Source organism: Pimephales promelas, chromosome 19 (genome assembly GCF_988280905.1).
Source record: "Pimephales promelas chromosome 19, fPimPro1.hap1.1, whole genome shotgun sequence".
Classification (NCBI taxonomy): Eukaryota; Metazoa; Chordata; class Actinopteri; order Cypriniformes; family Leuciscidae; genus Pimephales; species Pimephales promelas.
The window spans coordinates 14,564,628-14,584,697 of NC_142787.1; the positions used below are offsets into that span (position 1 = coordinate 14,564,628).

General features: G+C 37.5%; 2 protein-coding genes across 4 annotated transcripts; both read left to right on the forward strand.

Moving 5' to 3' along the window:
- The first annotated feature begins 1,394 nt into the window (after positions 1 to 1,394).
- fpgs (folylpolyglutamate synthase) lies at positions 1,395 to 14,108 on the forward strand. Of its 2 annotated transcripts, none has more exons than XM_039659580.2 (15): positions 1,395 to 1,922; positions 3,406 to 3,534; positions 4,277 to 4,330; positions 4,413 to 4,477; positions 4,902 to 5,016; positions 5,812 to 5,889; positions 6,123 to 6,184; positions 7,061 to 7,163; positions 7,238 to 7,315; positions 8,041 to 8,185; positions 8,257 to 8,340; positions 10,894 to 11,044; positions 12,090 to 12,165; positions 12,249 to 12,315; positions 12,802 to 14,108. In XM_039659580.2, exons 1-15 carry the CDS (start codon positions 1,800 to 1,802, stop codon positions 13,176 to 13,178), a joined length of 1,707 nt encoding a protein of 568 aa, XP_039515514.2. In that variant the 5' UTR covers positions 1,395 to 1,799; the 3' UTR covers positions 13,179 to 14,108. The 2 variants fall into 2 exon arrangements, with proteins under 2 accessions (XP_039515514.2, XP_088979754.1); XM_089123628.1 differs by lacking the exon at positions 1,395 to 1,922 and adding an exon at positions 3,179 to 3,312.
- Positions 14,109 to 14,257: 149 nt separating this feature from the next.
- Positions 14,258 to 19,656, forward strand: cdk9 (cyclin dependent kinase 9). 2 transcript variants are annotated; one of them, XM_039659581.2, is made up of 8 exons: positions 14,258 to 14,391; positions 14,781 to 14,894; positions 14,969 to 15,050; positions 15,138 to 15,228; positions 15,466 to 15,632; positions 15,743 to 15,914; positions 18,037 to 18,185; positions 18,645 to 19,656. In XM_039659581.2, exons 1-8 carry the CDS (start codon positions 14,351 to 14,353, stop codon positions 19,008 to 19,010), a joined length of 1,182 nt encoding a protein of 393 aa, XP_039515515.1. In that variant the 5' UTR covers positions 14,258 to 14,350; the 3' UTR covers positions 19,011 to 19,656. The 2 variants fall into 2 exon arrangements, with proteins under 2 accessions (XP_039515515.1, XP_088979825.1); XM_089123699.1 differs by lacking the exon at positions 14,258 to 14,391 and adding an exon at positions 14,649 to 14,667.
- The last annotated feature ends 414 nt before the right edge of the window (positions 19,657 to 20,070 follow it).

Sequence of the window (20,070 nt, forward strand, 5' to 3'; positions counted from 1 at the left end):
TTTACTTCAAAATAAAAAAACTATAGCTACATTTTACAACAAATATCCCTCATTAACAAATAGATGCAAAAAAACATGCTATTGATGAGCAGTAGCTATCGCCGCACCGCCGATATGATATTATATCACTATTTTCCAGAGACACAAAGTTAGATAACTTAAGTGTCTCAGCTGACTAAATCTCACATATTGTTATTCAGATGAAACGACAAAATTAAGAATAGCATAGCCATTCATCTGAGTGCTGAGATGAGATTTTGTGTCATCTAGTACGGAGAAAACATTCTTCATTTTCATCTTACCTATTACCTTCTGAGGAATCAGTTCAATTCAATTTCCTTTTATTGTCATTGCATATAACAGGCCTACAATTAAATTAAATAGCAAATCTTACAGTGCATGCACACGTCACATGACAACACAGCACAATACATTTAACTCGCTACAATTTAGAAACTTCGCAGTGTCATGTAAAGATATTGTACATTGTTATTATAAAGTGAACTAATTATAATCAGTGCAACTGAATCAGGCCCATCTCTTATCAACCCTGAAATAATTTAACAAACAATTACACTTTGTTTTAAATATTTTTAGAAACAAATCATGTGTTTATGTGGTGAATATGACAGTCAATCAAAATGTGGGTCTTCTGTCTTGATTCATATTCATCCTGTGTCTTTTGGCGACATCTACTGGCCATTTATCAAACTCGAGCGAGAGGTTATCAAACCCAAACCTTCTTGAGTTCAAAGTTCAAACCCTGCCAAAACACATAGTTCTAATTATAGTGTAATTAACTTTAACTTAAAATTAGGGCTGTGCAAAAATTAATTGAGATTAATCGCATCCAAAATAAAAGTCTGTGTTTACATAATATATTTGTGTGTGCTGTATATAATTATTTTGTATATATAAATAACTATGCATGCATGTATATATTTAAGAATTATTTGCGCTTAAATTCTGTATATATATATATATACAGAATTTAAGGGCAAATAATTATATATATATATATATATATATATATATATATATATATATATATATACACACAATCTAAATTATATAAATATAAATATTTTATATATGAATAACACATTTTCTTAAATATATACATGCATGTGTGTGTATTTATATATACAAAATAATTATATACAGCACACACAAATATATTATGTAAACACAGACTTTTATTTTGGATGCGATTAATCGCAATCAATTTTTGCACAGCTCTACTTAAAATATATTAATTAATTTTAATTAAAACATGTCATGAAACTGCCATGCCCAGTAGGCGGCGGTGCAGTGTTATATGCGATAATACGCATGCGCAGTACGATGTGTTCTGTGCACATTGCACAAGCTTTTCTGCTCTAGAAGACAGCTGACACGTGAGCAGCGTTTCAGCAGCATTGCATGGCAAACTAGAGAATTCCATTTTTTTAAACATGCAGCTATTACAACAACACGCAACCTGGTTAAAACAGGATGTCTGCTGTGGTTTTAATCGCCAGCGAACTGGAAATGTTATGCGAATTCAACTGCCCGTTTTTGCAGCCTTTTGACTTTGTAAACCGCCTTCCTCGAATCACAAATCATCATTCAATTCTTCTCTATTTATCCGAATCCATCAGATTGTTGTCATTCGCACTGGCAATAATAACAAACAGTAGTGAAATCCTGGTAAAATCTGTATGGTGAGCTGAAAGGAGGCGTGGTATGACGCGAGGTCCATATTGACAGGAAAACTCCCCAAATTTGGTGCTGCTTCCTGCACTCTACGGGTCCCCACGATGCGCCTGTTCCGCGCGCTGGAGCGTTTACGCGCGTGGACCGAACTGTGCACGACCGGCGGAGTGTCACCGAGATTCTCCAGCACAAAAGCTGCTCCGCGGTTCCGAAGAATGGACTACCAGGTAACGTTAAAGCTTTTCAATTCCCTTGTCTAAACGTTATGCGTATTTATGGGAATTAATACAAAAATGGTACGTTTAGTGCACTTTATTTCGGACTTTGGGCTGGAAAGTTTTTGACTCATAAAAAAGTATTAACAGATAAACCGAACGCACGCCGATGATTCATCCATGACAGTTGTTACATCAGCCGACAGCCGTTAAGTTTTTTTAATTCAAAGAGCGGCAATTTTGACTCCATTGAGTGACTCCATTGAGGTCTTACGACCAGCCGTACAACATTATCCATAATAATAAATTACTATCTATTGTTATTGTATGTGTAATGTTATTAACGCTTATTTATGAGATACTGCTGGCTTCTTTGCTTCTATTGACTTAAGTAACGTTACTTAGTAACAAGTAACAGTTACTGGTTACTACTAGAACAAGTTGTTACCAGTTAATTGAAACTTATCACTATTTGGATGACAGAAAACTTTAAATTATATTTTACTTTAAAAGTACTAGTAACAACAACATAATTATACAAGTTCGGTTATGCAATAACTGTCAAAACGGCTTGTCAGAAAACCTTTATTCAGGCCATGTGCTCAGTGTGCAGGCAGCCATAACTGAGGATTAAATGCATGTGTGTGAAGAAAATAGATATTATTTAATTCATAATTGTGCTGGATGTGTTCTTATATCTATTAAATAATTAGATGGCAGTTTAGTCAGATAGTCAGTGTCAACAAAGCTTTATTGGCATAATTTTTTTGCATTTGGAATATAACGTTATAGCCTACAAAGTGCTGTAACGTTATGTGTGTGAGTGATAAGGTGGACAAATGTTATTAGAAAAAACGGGAAATATAAAAAAACAAGGTAAAAAAATCTATGTTGTGCATAAGTGTATATATATATATATATATATATATATATATATATATATATATATATATATGAGTATGTAGCCTACAACATTCGATTAGAAAATTACTAATAAACTTTTTAATTTGATTTTTGTCTAAGATTTCCCTTGTATTTGTAATGGGGTCAAGTCTAGATTCACCTCATCTTACAATATAGCCTATATTTGCCAGTTGCTTGTATAAATCATCTGATCACTTTCAGCAACCAAAACATTTAGCAATAAAAACATTTAGTTTTCATTTGTCAGTTGTAATATGATTGTAGTGCATACACCAGATCTGGCTAAACATTGACTAAACACATATTATGAAAGAGTTCAGAAGTTCAGTGTGTCTATCAAAGCAACAGTAAAGCCTCAGTTTGTAGAGACTAGAGCTCCACATGGATATCTAGCTATGAATTTACTTTCAGCAGCACATGTAATGCGAGTCATAAATATGGATTTGATGTAAACATGAAATGTTCTCAAGCTCCAGAGGTGGTGTTTTTCTCCATGGGTTGGTGTTTGAGGTGTTGAGATGGCATGAAGTGTTTGAGATCCAGCAGTAGCATTATGATGAATGTCTTTCAGGATGCGGTGTGCACCCTCAACACACTCCAGACAAACGCCAGCGCTCTGGAGCAGGTGAAGAGAGAGAGAGGTCATCCTCAGCTCCAGCTACAGGCCATGAGAGGCTTTCTCCAGCGGGCAGGACTCAAGGTATCAAACACAGCTTCCCGACACAAAAATTACTCATGACGCCGGTATGACCAAAATCCTTTCATCGCAATATGAATGGTTTTATATCATGAAAACTGTATGATTGATCACTGTTTATGTTAACAAATCAGCTTTTATTTGGCTTTTTGCTATCAGACTTGGCAAATAACCATTCCTCTTTTGCCGATTAACATTTCTTTTTAAAATCTTGGTGAGTAGATAATATGCCAATTTGGTTTTCAAATATTTTCTAGTGAATTCAATTAATATTGTATCAAAATATTTGTTTCTTTTGTTTTGAGTATATATGTGTACAGTACATTTCTATAATTACATTGCATTTGCATATTATTTTGTAAATTAAATAATGTGGTAAAGCCCATTTGTGGATAATACAGTGAATTAAATGCTTTATAAATGAAAGGTTGTTTAATTATTGTCAATTATTATTTGCAACTTTATGTAAACAAAATGATACTTAAATGATTTATAAGTCTGATATCACAGTGCAAAAACAGCTTAATGTTATTCATATAATTAAAATAAAAACAATGAAGCCATTATAAATGGTACATTTATGCCTGACGGCACATCAGGAACTAAAAGCAACTCAACTCTGCTTTGCATCGTGAAACCAAGTTCCTCCTAGTCTTGACTTGTTGAAACATGTTCAAATCTGTATTTTAATTTCAGGTTACTTTTGTAAATAACCTTTTAACTGTTGTGTTCTGTGTGTCATCAGGTAGAAGACCTTGATCGTCTCAATATTATTCACGTAACTGGAACAAAAGGAAAGGTAAACAAGTTCACTGAGGAATTAATAACTGAATCAAGTTACAAAAGTTCAGTGAAACGCTGAATTTTTTTTTTATTTTCAGGGTTCAACGTGTGCCTTTACAGAACAGATTTTAAGAAACTATGGCTTCCGCACTGGATTCTACAGGTATTATAGCCAGTCAAAATAATGCAGTGTTTGGAGATAAAGGGTGTGTATAGTCATTATGTAGTGATTGTGGGAGTGGTGGGGAGTTTTGCGTAACTACTGTTCATTCATGCACAAACATATAAGTTCATGCTGAACTTTGCTTGATCTTTCCACTTAAATCAACCAGCTCTCAGAGTAAAAAGTAAAGCTATGCACTGCGTCATTATTACCTTGCACATTATGTAATCGATCTGTCCTAACCGATATGTTTTGTTTAGTTGAACTTTATCTTAAGCTTAATGATTTACATAATCATTGACCATTGTTCACAGTAAGACTTCAGACGTTTTAAAGGGCTTAAACAAACATTGTAGTAAAGTCGTTACAGATACTGCATTATCTTATGTCAGTTGGTTGTTTTCTATGTCGTCTTGATTTTTAGTTCACCTCATTTGGTGCAAGTGAGAGAGCGAATCAGAATCAACGGGCAGCCAATAGGAAAAGAGCTTTTCACCAAATATTTCTGGCAGGTGTACGGGCGACTGGAAGAGACAAAGGTGAGCCGGATGTTATTTTTCTCCCTCCCTCCCTCCCTCCTTTTTGTCAATATGCAACTTTCACAACTCAAACTGTGTAACTGGGAAGGAGTTTATGTTTATACACCAGACCATTTGTAAAAACTAATGGTAAAAATCCATAAATCACCATGGCTATGACACAATCCTGAACACATTAACATATGATGAAAGTGGGAAAAAAGATGCATAATTTAATATTAGAAGTACAGTTACAAAAAGAGCCTGTTTGGTTCTGTCTCTGAGAGAGGATAGGAAGTGGCCTGGCCATGTAAAATAGTGTTATGAACACTTTTGGTGCAAGAAAGTATAAAAAATAATTGAACATGGACCCTTTAAATTCCTTTTAGTGAGAATGTGCATATGTCTGAGCTTTTTCCCTTCGAAGAAGATTAATATACGTGTTAATACTAGTACATCGTAGTAGCTTTATACAATGATCTGGTTGCTTTCTCTACACAGTGCTAATGCTATAATTCCTATGAAAGGATTGCGTGTTTCCTGCTGACTGCTCCTCTGGGTTTGTGTCTGTACCATGTTAATTGTGTTAAGTGTAAATGTGAGGCTTCTGGTCACATAATTGCATAATCACAACAGCATGTCAGTCATGTGAGGATGGAAACAATGTCGTTTGTTCAGACACTTGAACCTAAAATGCGTCTTTGAACATTCACATTCATGTATCCTACTTAAATGGCAAAGCACAGCAGTAATATGAGTTGTATCTAAAAGTGCAAAAGACTTTTGTGTCATAAGAGTTTCTGTTTGACCTTTCAGGATGCCAATGGAGGCAGCATGCCTGCTTATTTTCGCTTTCTCACCATTTTGGCCTTCCACGTCTTTCTTCAGGAGAAGGTGCGTAACATAACTACTCAGTTTTACCTGATCTGATTTATTATAATAATTGAGCATGTAATGGAACCCACATGTATTCAGCTCAAGCATTTGATAGTGATCGTTTTTAACACTCTTTTATCATCAGTGTCAGAGTTTTATAAGTTGTCTCAAAGATCATGACAGTTGTCCTTTTATTATAGATGCTGGTTATTAATTGAGCTAAATTCTCTATTTCTCCATGTCTCGCTCAGGTTGATTTGGCTGTCCTCGAGGTGGGGATCGGTGGAGCGTATGACTGCACCAATATTATTAGGTACCAGAGCTGTTTTCTAGTCTCCCTCCCATCTGCTTCAGTGTAGCGTGTCTAATTCTCTCTTTGTGCCGCGTTAGCCTAGTTTCAACCGTTTCATCTTCATCCGTCTGGCTTTATAGATTAAGCGTGACGCATTCCTCTCAAATCAACCAATCATTGATCTGCATTCTTCATAATTTAATTGTATCCTCATTAGCCATATCAAACCAATCATCACCAATCAAGTGCACAACAAATAAAGTTATTGTCTCCTAAAAGAAAAATCCGATTCTAAACTGCCTGAAACGCGTCGTCAGTAATTCCACGAACCTATAAAGGTTTGTAACATTTACTTGCGTAAAACATCTACTTCGAATCGCCCTCAAACACTGTAGTTGTTGCTGATGAGGTCTGAAAGAGTTTGGTTCATGTTGTCAACATGAGAGTTGGCATTGTTTTCTGGTGCCAAAGCAAATCCACTTTGCATGCTCTTCCAATAGATGAGCTCTCGGACTTGAATCAATACGGTAAACATTATGCCATCGTTACTGTTCGTATCACTGTGTATCAAGCTCTGAGGAAGCAGTAGACCAATCACGACTAACTGGGCCATCTGACCGATAAGAGCAGAGTAAGCTCTCTGAGAGGAGTTTGAAAAGGGACTGAATCCTTTATCATACTGTTTCAGACACTGATGAAAGAGTTGATTCTGCAATGCATATTATGAGAAATTAAATTTTTTATTTTTTACATATTCATGTAAATCGTTTGTAGGAGCCTTCTAAACAAAATAAGGAACCTTTAAATTGCATAATAAGGGCACTTTAAATATTTACAAGAAATGACTTGCTTCACTTTAAAGATTTAATTTGTTGAAATGTCTCTTGTGTTTCCTAGGCATCCCTGGGTGTGTGGGATCTCCTCTTTGGGCATAGATCACACCAGCTTACTGGGAGATACCATTGAGAAAATTGCCTGGCAGAAAGGAGGGATTTTTAAGGTGAGTATTTGTGTGTTGTGACTGTAAAAACTGAGTGTGTTATAAGGTATTCAGTGTATGTGTGTTTATTGCAGCCGGGGGTTCCTGCGTTCACAGTCAAACAGCCTGATGGGTCGATGAAGGTGCTTCAAGAGAGAGCAGAAGAAATTGGGGTAAGAAATACGAACATACTGCAGATACACAATTTGCTGACCATGGCTACGTTTACATGCAGCCATTTTTCGGGTTATGGTCGGGTTAAGGTCACTATTCGGGTTTCTGAAACATTAGGAATAACCCGTTTACATGCGTGAGCAGAGAGAGTTTCTCATGTATACACGGAATTGCAATATCCCGATGTAAACGCGACGCGCGGTTAGTGTCTAGACGTACGGACAACCTTAAAACGCAATATGCGTCATTTCCGATTCTTCTTCCTGGATCCAAAGACAACAACAGCAGCACGCGGATTTGAATAGTTCAGGGCAGATAGCGATCGCCTTTGTTTGCGCTTTGATGCTGGTAACGTTACTGACCTCGCTCCAAAACTGTGCTGTGCCTCGCCTGGTCTCGCCATGTTTATGTATTCTGCACGTTGATTTTTTTTATGCGCTGAGAAGTTTCTCTACTCAAAAGACCAAGATTCCTTGTGAATCGAACATGCGTAGAACACAAATCACTATGGGGAAATGCCGATACATGAACAAAAATTCAGGTTAGAAAAGGGGGACCCCAGGTATAATATCCCAGTTTTTAAAAATCCGGGATATGATCATATTCGGGTTTTTGCCGGTGTTTACATGGCCGTTCGAGACCGGGTTATTGCTAATATCCCGGTTTTAAACGGGTTAATGGCTGCATGTAAACGTGGTCATTGTCCTCTGTTTTTCTCTCTCAGTGTTCGCTGTCAGTGTGTCCTGATCTGGATGAGTATGAGAGCGAGGGCTCGCTCAGGTTGGGTTTAGCTGGTCACCATCAGCGCAGTAACGCTTCTCTGGCTCTACAGCTCTCACACACCTGGCTGCAGAGACATGTCCTGACAGGTGTGTGTTTCTGTCTCTGTAGATTTGTTCACATCTCTTTTATAGTGTCTTTATTAACTGTTTGTTCTCAGATCCTGCATCGTCATCATCTCTAGTGAAGTTCGGCGGTGTGAGTCCAGCTCCAGCTTTCCAGCCTAGTCCTGCAATGATAAAAGGTCTGTAAAAACACACTATACAGCCTTGTATTCTAAAACCTAGTGAGCAGCCTTGATGTCTACTGCCTACATAGGCAGTTGCTTTTCAAGGCTCCGAAATACTCACAGTGAAGTCCTTTTTCATTCTCCACATAGGGGTAAGAAAAATACCTGAGCGGCGATATACTATTAGCAAACATCCCAATGCTGTGCGCTGCTGATGAGAGTGGCATTTAGATGAATATGTAAATATGTGCTGCATGCTTTCCTTTTAATAACAAAATAAACAAAAATGTACAATGTTGAGAAATTGCAGTAAAGAAAGCATCTGATCATAGAAATGTGGATTTGTTTGCACCAGCTCTGTGATTCGGCTCTCCATTCAAGTCACGTTTATTAAAGGGGAACTGAAACGAACAAAATATATATTAATAACATGTTTGTTATTAAAGTTGTAAACAAATTAATTCAAAATTAATGTTAAAACTAAATATATATGAAGTTTTTCCTAATGTTGAAATGAACATTTGTTGTTATTAGAGCGCAGCTGTGTTCGATGACGTCACTGGTATGGTACCACTGTTGGCTAGTAACGTTATGTCAGGCTACTCTCCTGCTAATCTGACTGAAATGACTGATTTTTACAGTATTGACGGAGAACTGTACAAGTTAACACTAAAACAGCATATTAGAAATTGAATCATCAAATATAACAGCATATTCTTCACTGTATGAATGAACCATATAATGCTTCTTATATAGACTGCTGTCACTTTAAGAACTACAGCAATGCAAGGTTCTAGAATATACTGATACACATAGAGCCTTGTGTTTTTGACACTTTAAATGCAATCGGCCTATGTCACGAAAAAATTGAAGACCGGAAGTACGTCTTTTAGTAGGGATATGGCTCTTCTGGTTGGCTTTTTACAATGGTGGAGTCCTATAGATACCGCTGGGCCAAATCTCTCTGCAACCTGGCTGAAGTCACATATGACGATGTGGTTCGGATGGTAAATTAAAACTTTCAAGTGGGAAAGCGTGAAAGCTGACGTATGGCTGTCTACGTCCTCCTGATGCAGAGCAAACCGGTACGCGGGTAGCTCTAGCAGTTCGCCAGTAAGGTAAACGTTTCTATGTTAACAGCGAGTTGGGCCAATCAGCAGACGTTGCTGCTACGCTTAGGATTGTGGGTAGTGTAGTTTTTGTTTATAAGATTGTGGATAAAACATGTTGTTTAAAGGGATACTCCACTTTTTTGGAAATAGGCTCATTTTACCACTCCCCCAGAGTTAAACAGTTGAGTTTTACCATTTTCAAATCCATTCAGCCGATGGTCTCATTGACTTCCATAGTAGGACAAAAATATACTATGGTAGTCAATGAGACCAGAAACTGTCTGGTTACTGATATTTTTCTAAATATAAAAGAAATCGGCTGAATGGATTTGAAAACGGTAAAACTCAACTGTTTAACTCTGGGGGAGTGGTAAAATGAGCCTATTTCCAAAAAAAGTGGAGTATCCCTTTAAACAAGGTTGATTTCATATGAAAGCAAAAACCTTTGTTTCACAACCTCATAGCTCGTGGTCAGTCTACCTCGCATGGTACATTAGGGCTGATAATCTAAATCCTTATCGAGAAATACTGTTAACCGGAAGTTCTGTATCCCTACTCCGCGTTCCGGAAGCAGGAAGTGTGACATAGGCCTAAATGACGATAAAGAGAATTTAGTTTAGTGCACGCGCTGTGAGTGACCACTGGCTGTCTGTGCATTGCGTTAAGGCGTGTGCACTCGTCAAATTTAAACTGGCTACACTGTTTGAAAGCGGCTGAAATCACAGTAATAAGTATCTTGTGAGTATAACTAAGAGGACTTGTAAGACAGGACCCGCCGTGGTCACATATATATTTTGCTGGAGCTGTCAAGGTAGCCTATCATCCCAGTGACATCACGGAGTGTTGAAGCTCAAGATGCCTGCACCCTAGTAACAAAACAACAAACTGACATCACTGTTTCCCCCCTTGTAATTACTTCAGTAATTTTAAGTGTCCTACCACAAATAACAATGATAACACATCTGTTATATCCTTCCTATTATACTTCCTATTTCGTTACAGTTCCCCCTTAATACAGCACTTTGTACAATGGATTGTTTAAATGCAAGCAGCTTTACAGAATTAAACGTGAAAACAATTAGTATTGCTTTCAATTAGAATTACAACTTCATGTTTTACTATAAAACAGCTCTGCAGTGTATTTATGTTTTTGCTTGCATCTGACCTTAACTGAACAGAAGATAAACTCGAGAATATTTCCTTTTAAAATAAGGCGGAGCCTTAGAGCCACACCTACCTGTTACATCATCACCATGGACCAATCGCAGTATAAAGGTGTTTACCACGCCGTTTCAAACTCCCGAACCTCCAAACAAATTTTTTTTGCCTGATTTTTTTCAAAATGTCACATTTACTGCTGTAGCCTAGATATTTAACCACTATGTTACACTATTACTAAATGGTCTTTAAGTCAAATATGCATTAAGCCAATATACAATAAATGATGTTTTGACAGGTCTTGCAGAGACTGAGTGGCCTGGGCGCAATCAGACGCTAAAACACGGCCCTGTGACGTATTTCTTGGACGGAGCTCATACCACACGCAGCATGCAGGCCTGCGTCCGCTGGTTTAATGAGATCGCAACACATCATGAGAGAAATGCTGGGTGAGAAGGCCTTGATCTTTATTTTTATTTCTGTTTTATAATATTCCTTGTATGATTGATGGCTTCAAGACTAAAATCTTTAAACATACAGTAACAGTACAAAAGAGAACCTACAGCAGGGATGTTATTGTTAACTAAAACAAATATATTTGTAAAATGATTAAAGGATTAGTTCACCTCAAAATGAAAATTTCCTGATAATTTACTCACCCCAGTGCCATCCAAGATGTTCATGTCTTTCTTTCTTCAGTGGAAATGAAATTAAGTTTTTTTGTTGTTGTTTTTTTGTTGTTGTTTTTTTTAGGAAAACATTTCAGATATTTTTCTCCACTCAATAGACTTCAATGGTAACCAAATATTTTAAGTCCAAATCAATGCAGAGCCCTTTGAAACTGCATTGATTTGGACTTCTATTTGGTTGCCAGTTGATCCACGTCTACCTATAGGAATACGGCACCTATCACTATATTAAAATATAAGCTGCTTCAGTGTTATCAGCATCTATCGCCTTTCTCAGGAGCTCATTACCCTCCTCCTCTCGTCAGTCAGGATTTGGCATTCTGATTACTCCTGAATCAGTGTATAATTCTCTAATTATGTTGTAAATTACTAATAATAATTAATGATATCTGCAATACATTCATGTTGGTTCTGTTCTGTTACCCTAAAGGGGGTTATTGCTGCTCTTGCCCAAACTGTATGCTAATTGTCAATTGTATTTGACGATAGTGGTCCTGACAGAGTTATAATGAAAGTTATATTAACGTGAACTGAAATAAAGTATCAAAAACAAATAAAAACTGATATATATATATATATATATATTAAATATATAAAAAATATGAAATATATATATATATATATATATATAAAACTGAAAAAAATATATATATATAAATAAAAGTGAGAAACTATTATACATGGTTAATGCTACAATACTATATTATTAATGAAATAACACTGACCTGCGGTCAGCCTTGCAGTGGATTTTAAATGTTGCATATCTGCAGATAGCTGGTGTTTAATGTTGTGTGTGTGTTTGTAGGGGTTCGGTGGTGAGGGTTCTCTTATTCAACGCTTCAGGAGAGAGAGACTGTGCTGCCATGCTCAAACTGCTCACAGTGAGTTATCAATTCGTGCTTTTTTATCATGTTACTCTTCTAAGGTAACCTAGAGACTCATTTTTAAATGCTATATGTTTTAGCCCTGTCATTTCGACTTTGCTGTGTTCTGTCCGAACATCACAGAGGCCATAGCGACCTGTAATGCAGGTAAGAGATGCTTTCAGTGTCAGAGATCTAGAGTTCTAGTCCAGAGGTGTCCAAACTCAGTCCTGGAGGACCACTGTCCTGCAGTGTTTGGCTCAAACTTGCCTGGAAGTTTGTAGTACCGCCTAGTAATACCTTGATTAGCAGGTTGAAGTGTGTTTAATTGGTGTCCAAAATTTTCTGGACAGTCAGTGGCCCTCCAGGAGCAGGATTGGACACCCCTGGGGCCTCATTTATAATCGTTGTGTACGCAAAAATATATGCATAGGAAAATATGCATAGGAATATTTCAGTACAATTTTAAATGTAACCCCCCCCCCCCCCCTTTAGAGTATCAGTTTATTTGTTTAATATCATGTCAATATCAGACTTGTGTGACTTGTTTTAGTTGAGTCTTTTGTAAGTGGCTGTTAATAATTAAAATCAGTCTCTAATGAGGTTTTATGTCAGTTACTTCAGTGTATTTTACTAACATACTCTGTCCTTCAGATCAACAGAACTTTAACGTTTCCGTGGAGAACATGCTCACACGTTGCCTGGACAACCAGCAGAGCTGGCGCATTATGAATGGCCAGGAGAAGAAGCCAGAGGCGGAGCTTCTGATCGGGGGAGGTTTGCCTTTAGTGGCAGAAAGGCACAGCGACACACTGGTGTTTCCCTGCATCCTCAGCGCCCTGCAGTGGATCAGTCAGGGAAGAGACTCGGTTCTGTCAGACCCAAACAAATGCGTCATACCCGTTAAACCGAGCATAAACTCGAAAGCTGCACTGTTACGAGAGGCCGTGAACATACACGTCCTCATCACAGGTAGCTTACACCTGGTGGGAGGGGCTTTAAAACACTTGGACCCTTCCTTAAACTCATAATGGAGATATGCGCATCTGACAAACATAGCAAGTGCGCCACCTTGTGCCTAAACGCTGTCACACTACAGTTCAGTCTTTAGTTCAGAAGATTTACTGCCCGAATTAAATCATGACCGCTTCTTCTAGAATCCATGCATTCAACGTTGTGACTTGGGAAGAGCATCGAACATTGAGCGTTTGTCAGTTTATGTAAAGAGCACATAAATTCAAAACTACTTGAGCCAATCATGTTTACTTTGTTTTAAAGTGCATTTAGTTCATTTTCTGTGTAAGCTTCTTTGTTTTACATTTCAATTTTGATGTTTTTATCTGGATCTTTTCATTCATGAAATAGAAAGTCAGGTAACTTATCCATCAGTATTTGTGTTATTTTTTTGTTGCACTGAAAGAATTGTGCCTATATAAAACACTATTCTCTTATAATGTAATATTATTAATGTGTAATTTCTAACACATGTATGGGAAAGTTTGCATTCAAGTGGATGCGAAATGTTCAAAGTATTTCAACACAGAGGTGCCCACACCCGTTCATAGTAAATAAACATTTTAAATGTGTTGTGTGTGTGTGTGTGTGTGTATATATATATATACATACATACACATACACATCAGAGGACTGGTGGTGTATAAAAACTGACTATTAGTGTAATATATTTTTTTGTAGAATTGTATGTACTGTAGTTACGATGGGAGAGTGTGTCCTAGTCTAAATAGACACTGCTATATTCAAATGGAACATGTTTTTTTTGTTTGTTTTTTTTTTTTAGATTGTAGGTTGGTTTTGTTATCTGGGAAAGTTTGATAATTATATCAAGAAATGTGACTAACTATTTTGGTCAATAAAGATGCCACTCTTGTCTTAAAGTGCCATAGGATGCTATTCAAAAAAATCACCACAGATGGAAATTGAATAAAAACAATGTCAAGATGTTTGGTCTGTATTGTTCAATCATATTTTTCCTAAATATTTTTAAATGTACCTTGTTTAATTCCTAGTTGAGCTGATATGATACAATGCATGCTCAAATGATAGTACAATCACTATTTCGAAAAGGTTTTGAAATACATTTGACTAAAGTAGTTTTACGTAAGACTTCCGGACAGCAGGAGGCGGTAGAGTTTTTCTTGCCGCTGTTGAATCCGTCCTGGGGATCCACAGAGAAACAGCAACGATGCAGCGCGACAAAACCGGAAGCTCCGCCGGCGCGGAAAAGTACGAATATTTTAATACATTTCTATCTCTTATCAGTTATTTAAAATATTAAAACGTCACTTTTGTTTATCGTAAACATGTCAAGCACCCAGTTGTACTTGTTAAATATTTTTAGTCTTTTAACCGACGCTGTAAAGCTACTATTTCTGTGAGTGGGTCTGGTTTTGTGTCTGTCAGGCCCGAATGAACAACATGAGATCACCCACGCAACCAAAACAGCCTCATAAAAGACTAAATATTGTCTTAATTAAAACAGAATTCTGCCAAAATGCGTCTGTAAGAGTATTGTTAAGTAATTATCTCAATGTAAGAACGCCAGAAGGCAATGCGAGCTCCTCACCGTGTTTAATAACACTCTGTCCTGTCCTGTCGGTCTGTGTGTGTGTTAGGCCGGACAGAGAGACGGCCATCATGTCTAAATACTATGATGGGGTCGAGTTTCCCTTCTGTGATGAATTCTCTAAATATGAGAAGCTGGCGAAGATCGGCCAGGGAACTTTCGGGTGAGTGATTAATGCTTGTGTAATGGCTGATATAATGAGGTTTAGTGGATCTCTGATGTGTTTTCTGTGTGTAGGGAAGTGTTCAAGGCCAAACACAGAAAGACTGGGAAGCATGTGGCTTTGAAAAAAGTTCTTATGGAGAATGAGAAAGAAGGGGTGAGAACATGCAGCTCAATCCTCCGTTGTACGGTTGATTATGTGGATGTCACACGTCATCCTGTGTTTTGCTGCTTTTCTCGTCAGTTTCCCATCACAGCTCTGAGGGAGATCAAGATCTTACAGCTGCTGAAACATGAGAATGTGGTGAATCTCATCGAGATCTGCAGAACAAAAGGTGTGTGTTAAAGTAAATGTGCCAATTATTAAACCTCATTGTTATGGTTATTGACCTTGGTGTCAACTGCCCTTAATGCAGTAATCATGAAAAACCAATGAAAATGAATGAATCAAAAAGTGTGGGAGTCCTATATCAACCTATATCAGTAGACAATTAATGACCATTATGTCCAGCTATTGATTGAAGGATTATAATGCCGGTAACAGTTCATTCTGCTCGCCTCTTTCTCTCCAGCCACCCAGTTTAACCGCTATAAGGGCAGCATCTATCTGGTTTTCGATTTCTGTGAGCATGACCTCGCTGGACTGCTGAGCAACGCTAATGTTAAATTCACCCTGGCTGAGATTAAGAAGGTCATGCAGATGCTGCTGAACGGACTTTACTACATACACAGAAACAAGGTAAGACGTGGCTATTTACATGTCCAGATTATCTGAGGTAAATGTAACTTAATATTGTAAAAACTCATGTTTTTAGGCTCAGACTAAAGTGTTTTGTATATTTGTGTCAGATCCTCCACAGAGACATGAAGGCTGCCAATGTTCTGATCACCAGAGATGGTGTTCTGAAGCTGGCTGATTTTGGTTTGGCCAGAGCGTTTAGTTTGGCTAAGAACAGTCAGGGGAACCGCTACACAAACCGGGTCGTCACACTGTGGTACCGACCACCTGAACTACTGCTGGGTGAGTGAAGTTTCATTCTTGTATTCCACTTTCTTTCCCAGTAGTAAATGGAAAACAGATCCTGTTGACAAAAATATGATGAGTAAAAGTTTAATTAGCCGGTATTACCTGATCACTGAGACTTTATAACACAATTGATTCATATATGCTTTGCACATACAGTATATGAAGAGTTCAGATGCAAAAGCCTCTAAATGCCTTTTGAAATTTTCTTCTTTAATGATGATTTTTATCAAGCTTGTATATTTAAGTTCAGTGATTTCACTTAAATGGCAATGATAATTACCTATTAATTGTTATTTAAGTGAAATTACTGAACTTAAATATACAAGTTTGATAAAAAATCATCATTAAAGAAGAAAATTTCAAATGGCATTTAGAGGCTTTTGCATCTGAACTCTTCATATATTGAAATGAAAATAGTATATGAAATAATATTAAAGTAATAGAACATATTGAAAAGTGCTGTTGACTCAATATTACTTGGCTGAAGCACTTTCTTTCAAGCTGCATTTGAAATTGGACGTAAGAGAGGTGAAAAAGAAGTATGTCTGAATTCACAGTACTCATAAGTAGGGATGCACTGATGTGAAAATTGTGGCCGATGCCGATACCGATAACCGATATTAATATTGCTGTTATGGCCGATACCAGTATTTACCAATGTCGAAATCTCTGTATAGAAAACACATTGCGAGGATTAGGGCTGCACGATATTGGTAAAAAAAAGACATTTCACCTTTTTTTCTGCTGTACATATTGCGATATAAAAACAATTTCACCAGATGACTTGAAGCTCTGGTTGGAAAGAATGAATCATTCTAGAATGAATGGGGTGGTTTTGTCATGGAGTAAATCCGTATTGAAACTAATATTAATAGAATGTTAACTAATGTAGTAAACTAGACTTTAATAAATGGAACCTTATTGTAAAGTGTTTCCGATTTATGTCTCTTAAGTTCAGTGTTGGACAGATCAGTTGTTTTAACCATTCATTAAAGTGAATTGGTTCAAAGGAGTCATTAGTTCGCGAATCGGACGTGTCATCACTGAATATCCAGGCAGGTTAGGACATCCCACATGATTTGTCTCAACACAGAAAACATTTCTTCACTAGATATACTTTTTTTGTTTGTTTGTTTATTGTTTGTTTATTGTGTGGTTCATGTCATCTAAATGTGTAGAAAGCTTTTCAGAGAAGATAAGGCAACGGCATTGTGACCAACTGTCTTGTTTTCATATAACAATATAAGAATTTTCTATCCATACAGAGGAGGCATAACCTACTTTAAATGTATTGAAATTAATAAGGTATCTTTGAGTAAACATCGAGTATCATTTGAGTTGGGCCATGTGTTTGCTGGGCCGAGTGTCCCGGTTTTTGGTAATCAAAATATGGTCACCCTAGGCAACGGTATTTTAGCACAATTCACAACCAGTGCTAGTTCAGAAAAAAACCCAACATGTTTTACCATCGTGTATTCTCAAAGATATTCACTCAACTCAATTCATTAATATGCGTGAGGGAGGGAGAGAGAGCAAAACAGTTTGAAGACGGTGAGAGTGCACGTGTGCGACCAGGGCTTTCACTCTCTCTGCTCGTTCTCTCAGTTAAACAAGCACATCAGTCACTCATTACATCACTCACTGGTCAAATAGGCTCTGGTGGGACAAAAATACACCTTTGTAAGGCTGACAGAAAACAACACGCAAGTTCCAGTCTTCATGCGCTTGATATTTAAACTGACTTGCGCTTGTAATGTATGCGCTCGTGCAAAAGCAAACATCCCCGCCCCCACACTCACATCTACATGTCAAATACACAGGATTGATATCGGCCTGTTCACATCAGTCCTATTTTGACATCGAAACAAAACCGATGTGTAAAAAATTGACCAGATCGTCAATATGATATATCGTGACCCACTACTCATAATAGAGTAGGCAAAAAGTTAATTAAAAAGAGTCGACAGGTGAATTTTTTTACTGTTTATCACGTGTGACAAGAAATTTATATATAATTCTTTTAAACGGCTACTGGTCCTGTTTTTGAACATTTTTATGTGGGATTAAGTTGATTGTTTCTCACTTTGTGTATTTGTTTTTTGCTTGTTTTTTTCAGGGGAAAGAGACTACGGGCCTCCTATAGATCTGTGGGGTGGAGGGTGTATCATGGCGGAGATGTGGACCAGAAGCCCCATCATGCAGGGCAACACAGAACAACATCAGCTCACCCTCATAAGCCAGCTGTGTGGCTCTATTACTCCTGAGGTAACACACACACACACACACACAACATTAGAAATCCATTTACATCTGTTGATCAGATCACAAAGAGTCACCCGAGAACGACTACTGTTTTATCTGATATTACCATGTTTCAAATGTGTCCGAAGTGTCCATTTGTGATCTGGGGCCATATGTATAAAGCCACTTAATTACACAGTTTTACTCTTAATCCTAGATTTAAGAATAAGTTTGATTTGCAAAGCTCCATAAGTATTAAAAATGCTCTTGGCTCCTTGATTAAGAAAGCTGAAGAAGTATCCTAAGCTAGTTAAGATTTGTATGATTGGCTGTATTGGGTGCTCATAGGACCAAAACATTTTTATAATTTTTTTTACACACACATGCTAGTTTTATTTTCCTTTTCTCAAGTTCTAGATTTATTTTTTAACAGTTTTATGTTTTTATTTGCATATTTTTGACATGTATTCTGTGTTGTCTCAGGGTTGGCCCGATGTGGATAAGAAGTATGAACTCTATCAGAAGATGGAGCTTCCTAAAGGCCAGAAGCGGAAGGTGAAGGACAGACTCAAGGCTTATGTGAAAGACCCGTACGCTCTGGATCTCATCGACAAACTGCTGGTTCTGGATCCGGCTCAGAGAATTGACAGCGACGACGCTCTCAACCACGACTTCTTCTGGTCCGACCCCATGCCCTCTGACCTCAAAACCATGCTCTCCACGCACAACACCTCCATGTTTGAGTATCTGGCACCACCACGCAGGAGAGGTCACATGCCCCAGCAGCCAGCCAATCAGAACCGAAACCCTGCCACCACCAGCCAATCAGAGTTTGACAGGGTCTTTTGATTTAATTAGTCACTCTCGGACGGTCTGTTTTTGGTCAGGAAGGAGAGAGAGACTTTGGACTGAAACTTTAGTGGTCTCACTCAATTATGAAATATAATACTTTTCCACAGATCCCTCACAGTAATGTGTTGGACATCTATGAAGTTGGCAGAGACAACTTTTGTTTAGTGTTTGCACTCACAGAAGCTTTATTAAGATTACAAAAAAAAAAAAACACAGATCGAGGATGAGATGAACTTAATTGATGTGCTTAACTACCAGAGCTGATCCAGGAACAGATTCAGCACTGATTGTTGTCTTATTGTGCTTGTAATAAGACACTAATGTGCTGCCAGTGCATTGTGGGAGAGAGAAAAAAAGTGTTCTCAGTGTTTTCATGGTCAGATTTGCACAGATTCAGTCCTGTGTTAGATGCAAGTCTCCTGATAAGATGATTTTGTATTGAAAAGCTATACTGCTTTTTAAATAGGAGACTGTTTGACATTTATTTAAAGCCCTAGTTAAATTCTCTGTTCAAATTTTATTGTTAAGTTACGTTCTTGTTATTTTTAAAGATGTTTTTATTTGTAAGATCATGTGTTTGGGTTCTTGGTGTTTAAGTTACTTGTAAGTATAATACACCAATAAAACATTCACTTTCCTACCATTCATTTGTCTTACTAGAAGGTAACGCTAGAAGTACTGACATGTCGACTCCTTTTGTTGTGGATGATATGTCAGACAAAGTAAGAGTGTTACTGGGAACAAACTATCTAAATTACTAGCTATTTCAGGCCTCCGAGACCAAGGTGCTGTCCACTTGCATGGGGAATCCTGAGGCCGGTTTGTCAAAGCTATTTTAGACGGGTCTATAGTGTTGGAAAAGTCTAAAATTTGCTCATTGACTAGTCTAAAGCAAGTTAGACTGTTTCACAAAGATAAAGACTGACTTAATTTAGACAAAAAAAAATAAGACACCTAACCCCCAGGCTGTGTTACCTTGGCAACCAGCAACAACTATCAGTTACTTTACAAACAGCCAAAAGATAAGGGAAAATGGCTCATTATTTGTTGTTTGCTG

Bases quoted from the DNA above. Each gene is read 5' to 3' on its own strand.
- fpgs (XM_039659580.2), top strand. From the start codon at position 1,800: ATGCGCCTGTTCCGCGCGCTGGAGCGTTTACGCGCGTGGACCGAACTG. The intron at 1,923-3,405 runs GTAACGTTAAAG...AATGTCTTTCAG, and splicing joins TCCGAAGAATGGACTACCAG to GATGCGGTGTGCACCCTCAA. The intron at 7,164-7,237 runs GTGAGTATTTGT...TGTTTATTGCAG, and splicing joins AGAAAGGAGGGATTTTTAAG to CCGGGGGTTCCTGCGTTCAC.
- cdk9 (XM_039659581.2), top strand. From the start codon at position 14,351: ATGCAGCGCGACAAAACCGGAAGCTCCGCCGGCGCGGAAAA. The intron at 14,392-14,780 runs GTACGAATATTT...TGTGTGTGTTAG, and splicing joins AGCTCCGCCGGCGCGGAAAA to GCCGGACAGAGAGACGGCCA. The intron at 15,051-15,137 runs GTGAGAACATGC...TTTTCTCGTCAG, and splicing joins TGGAGAATGAGAAAGAAGGG to TTTCCCATCACAGCTCTGAG.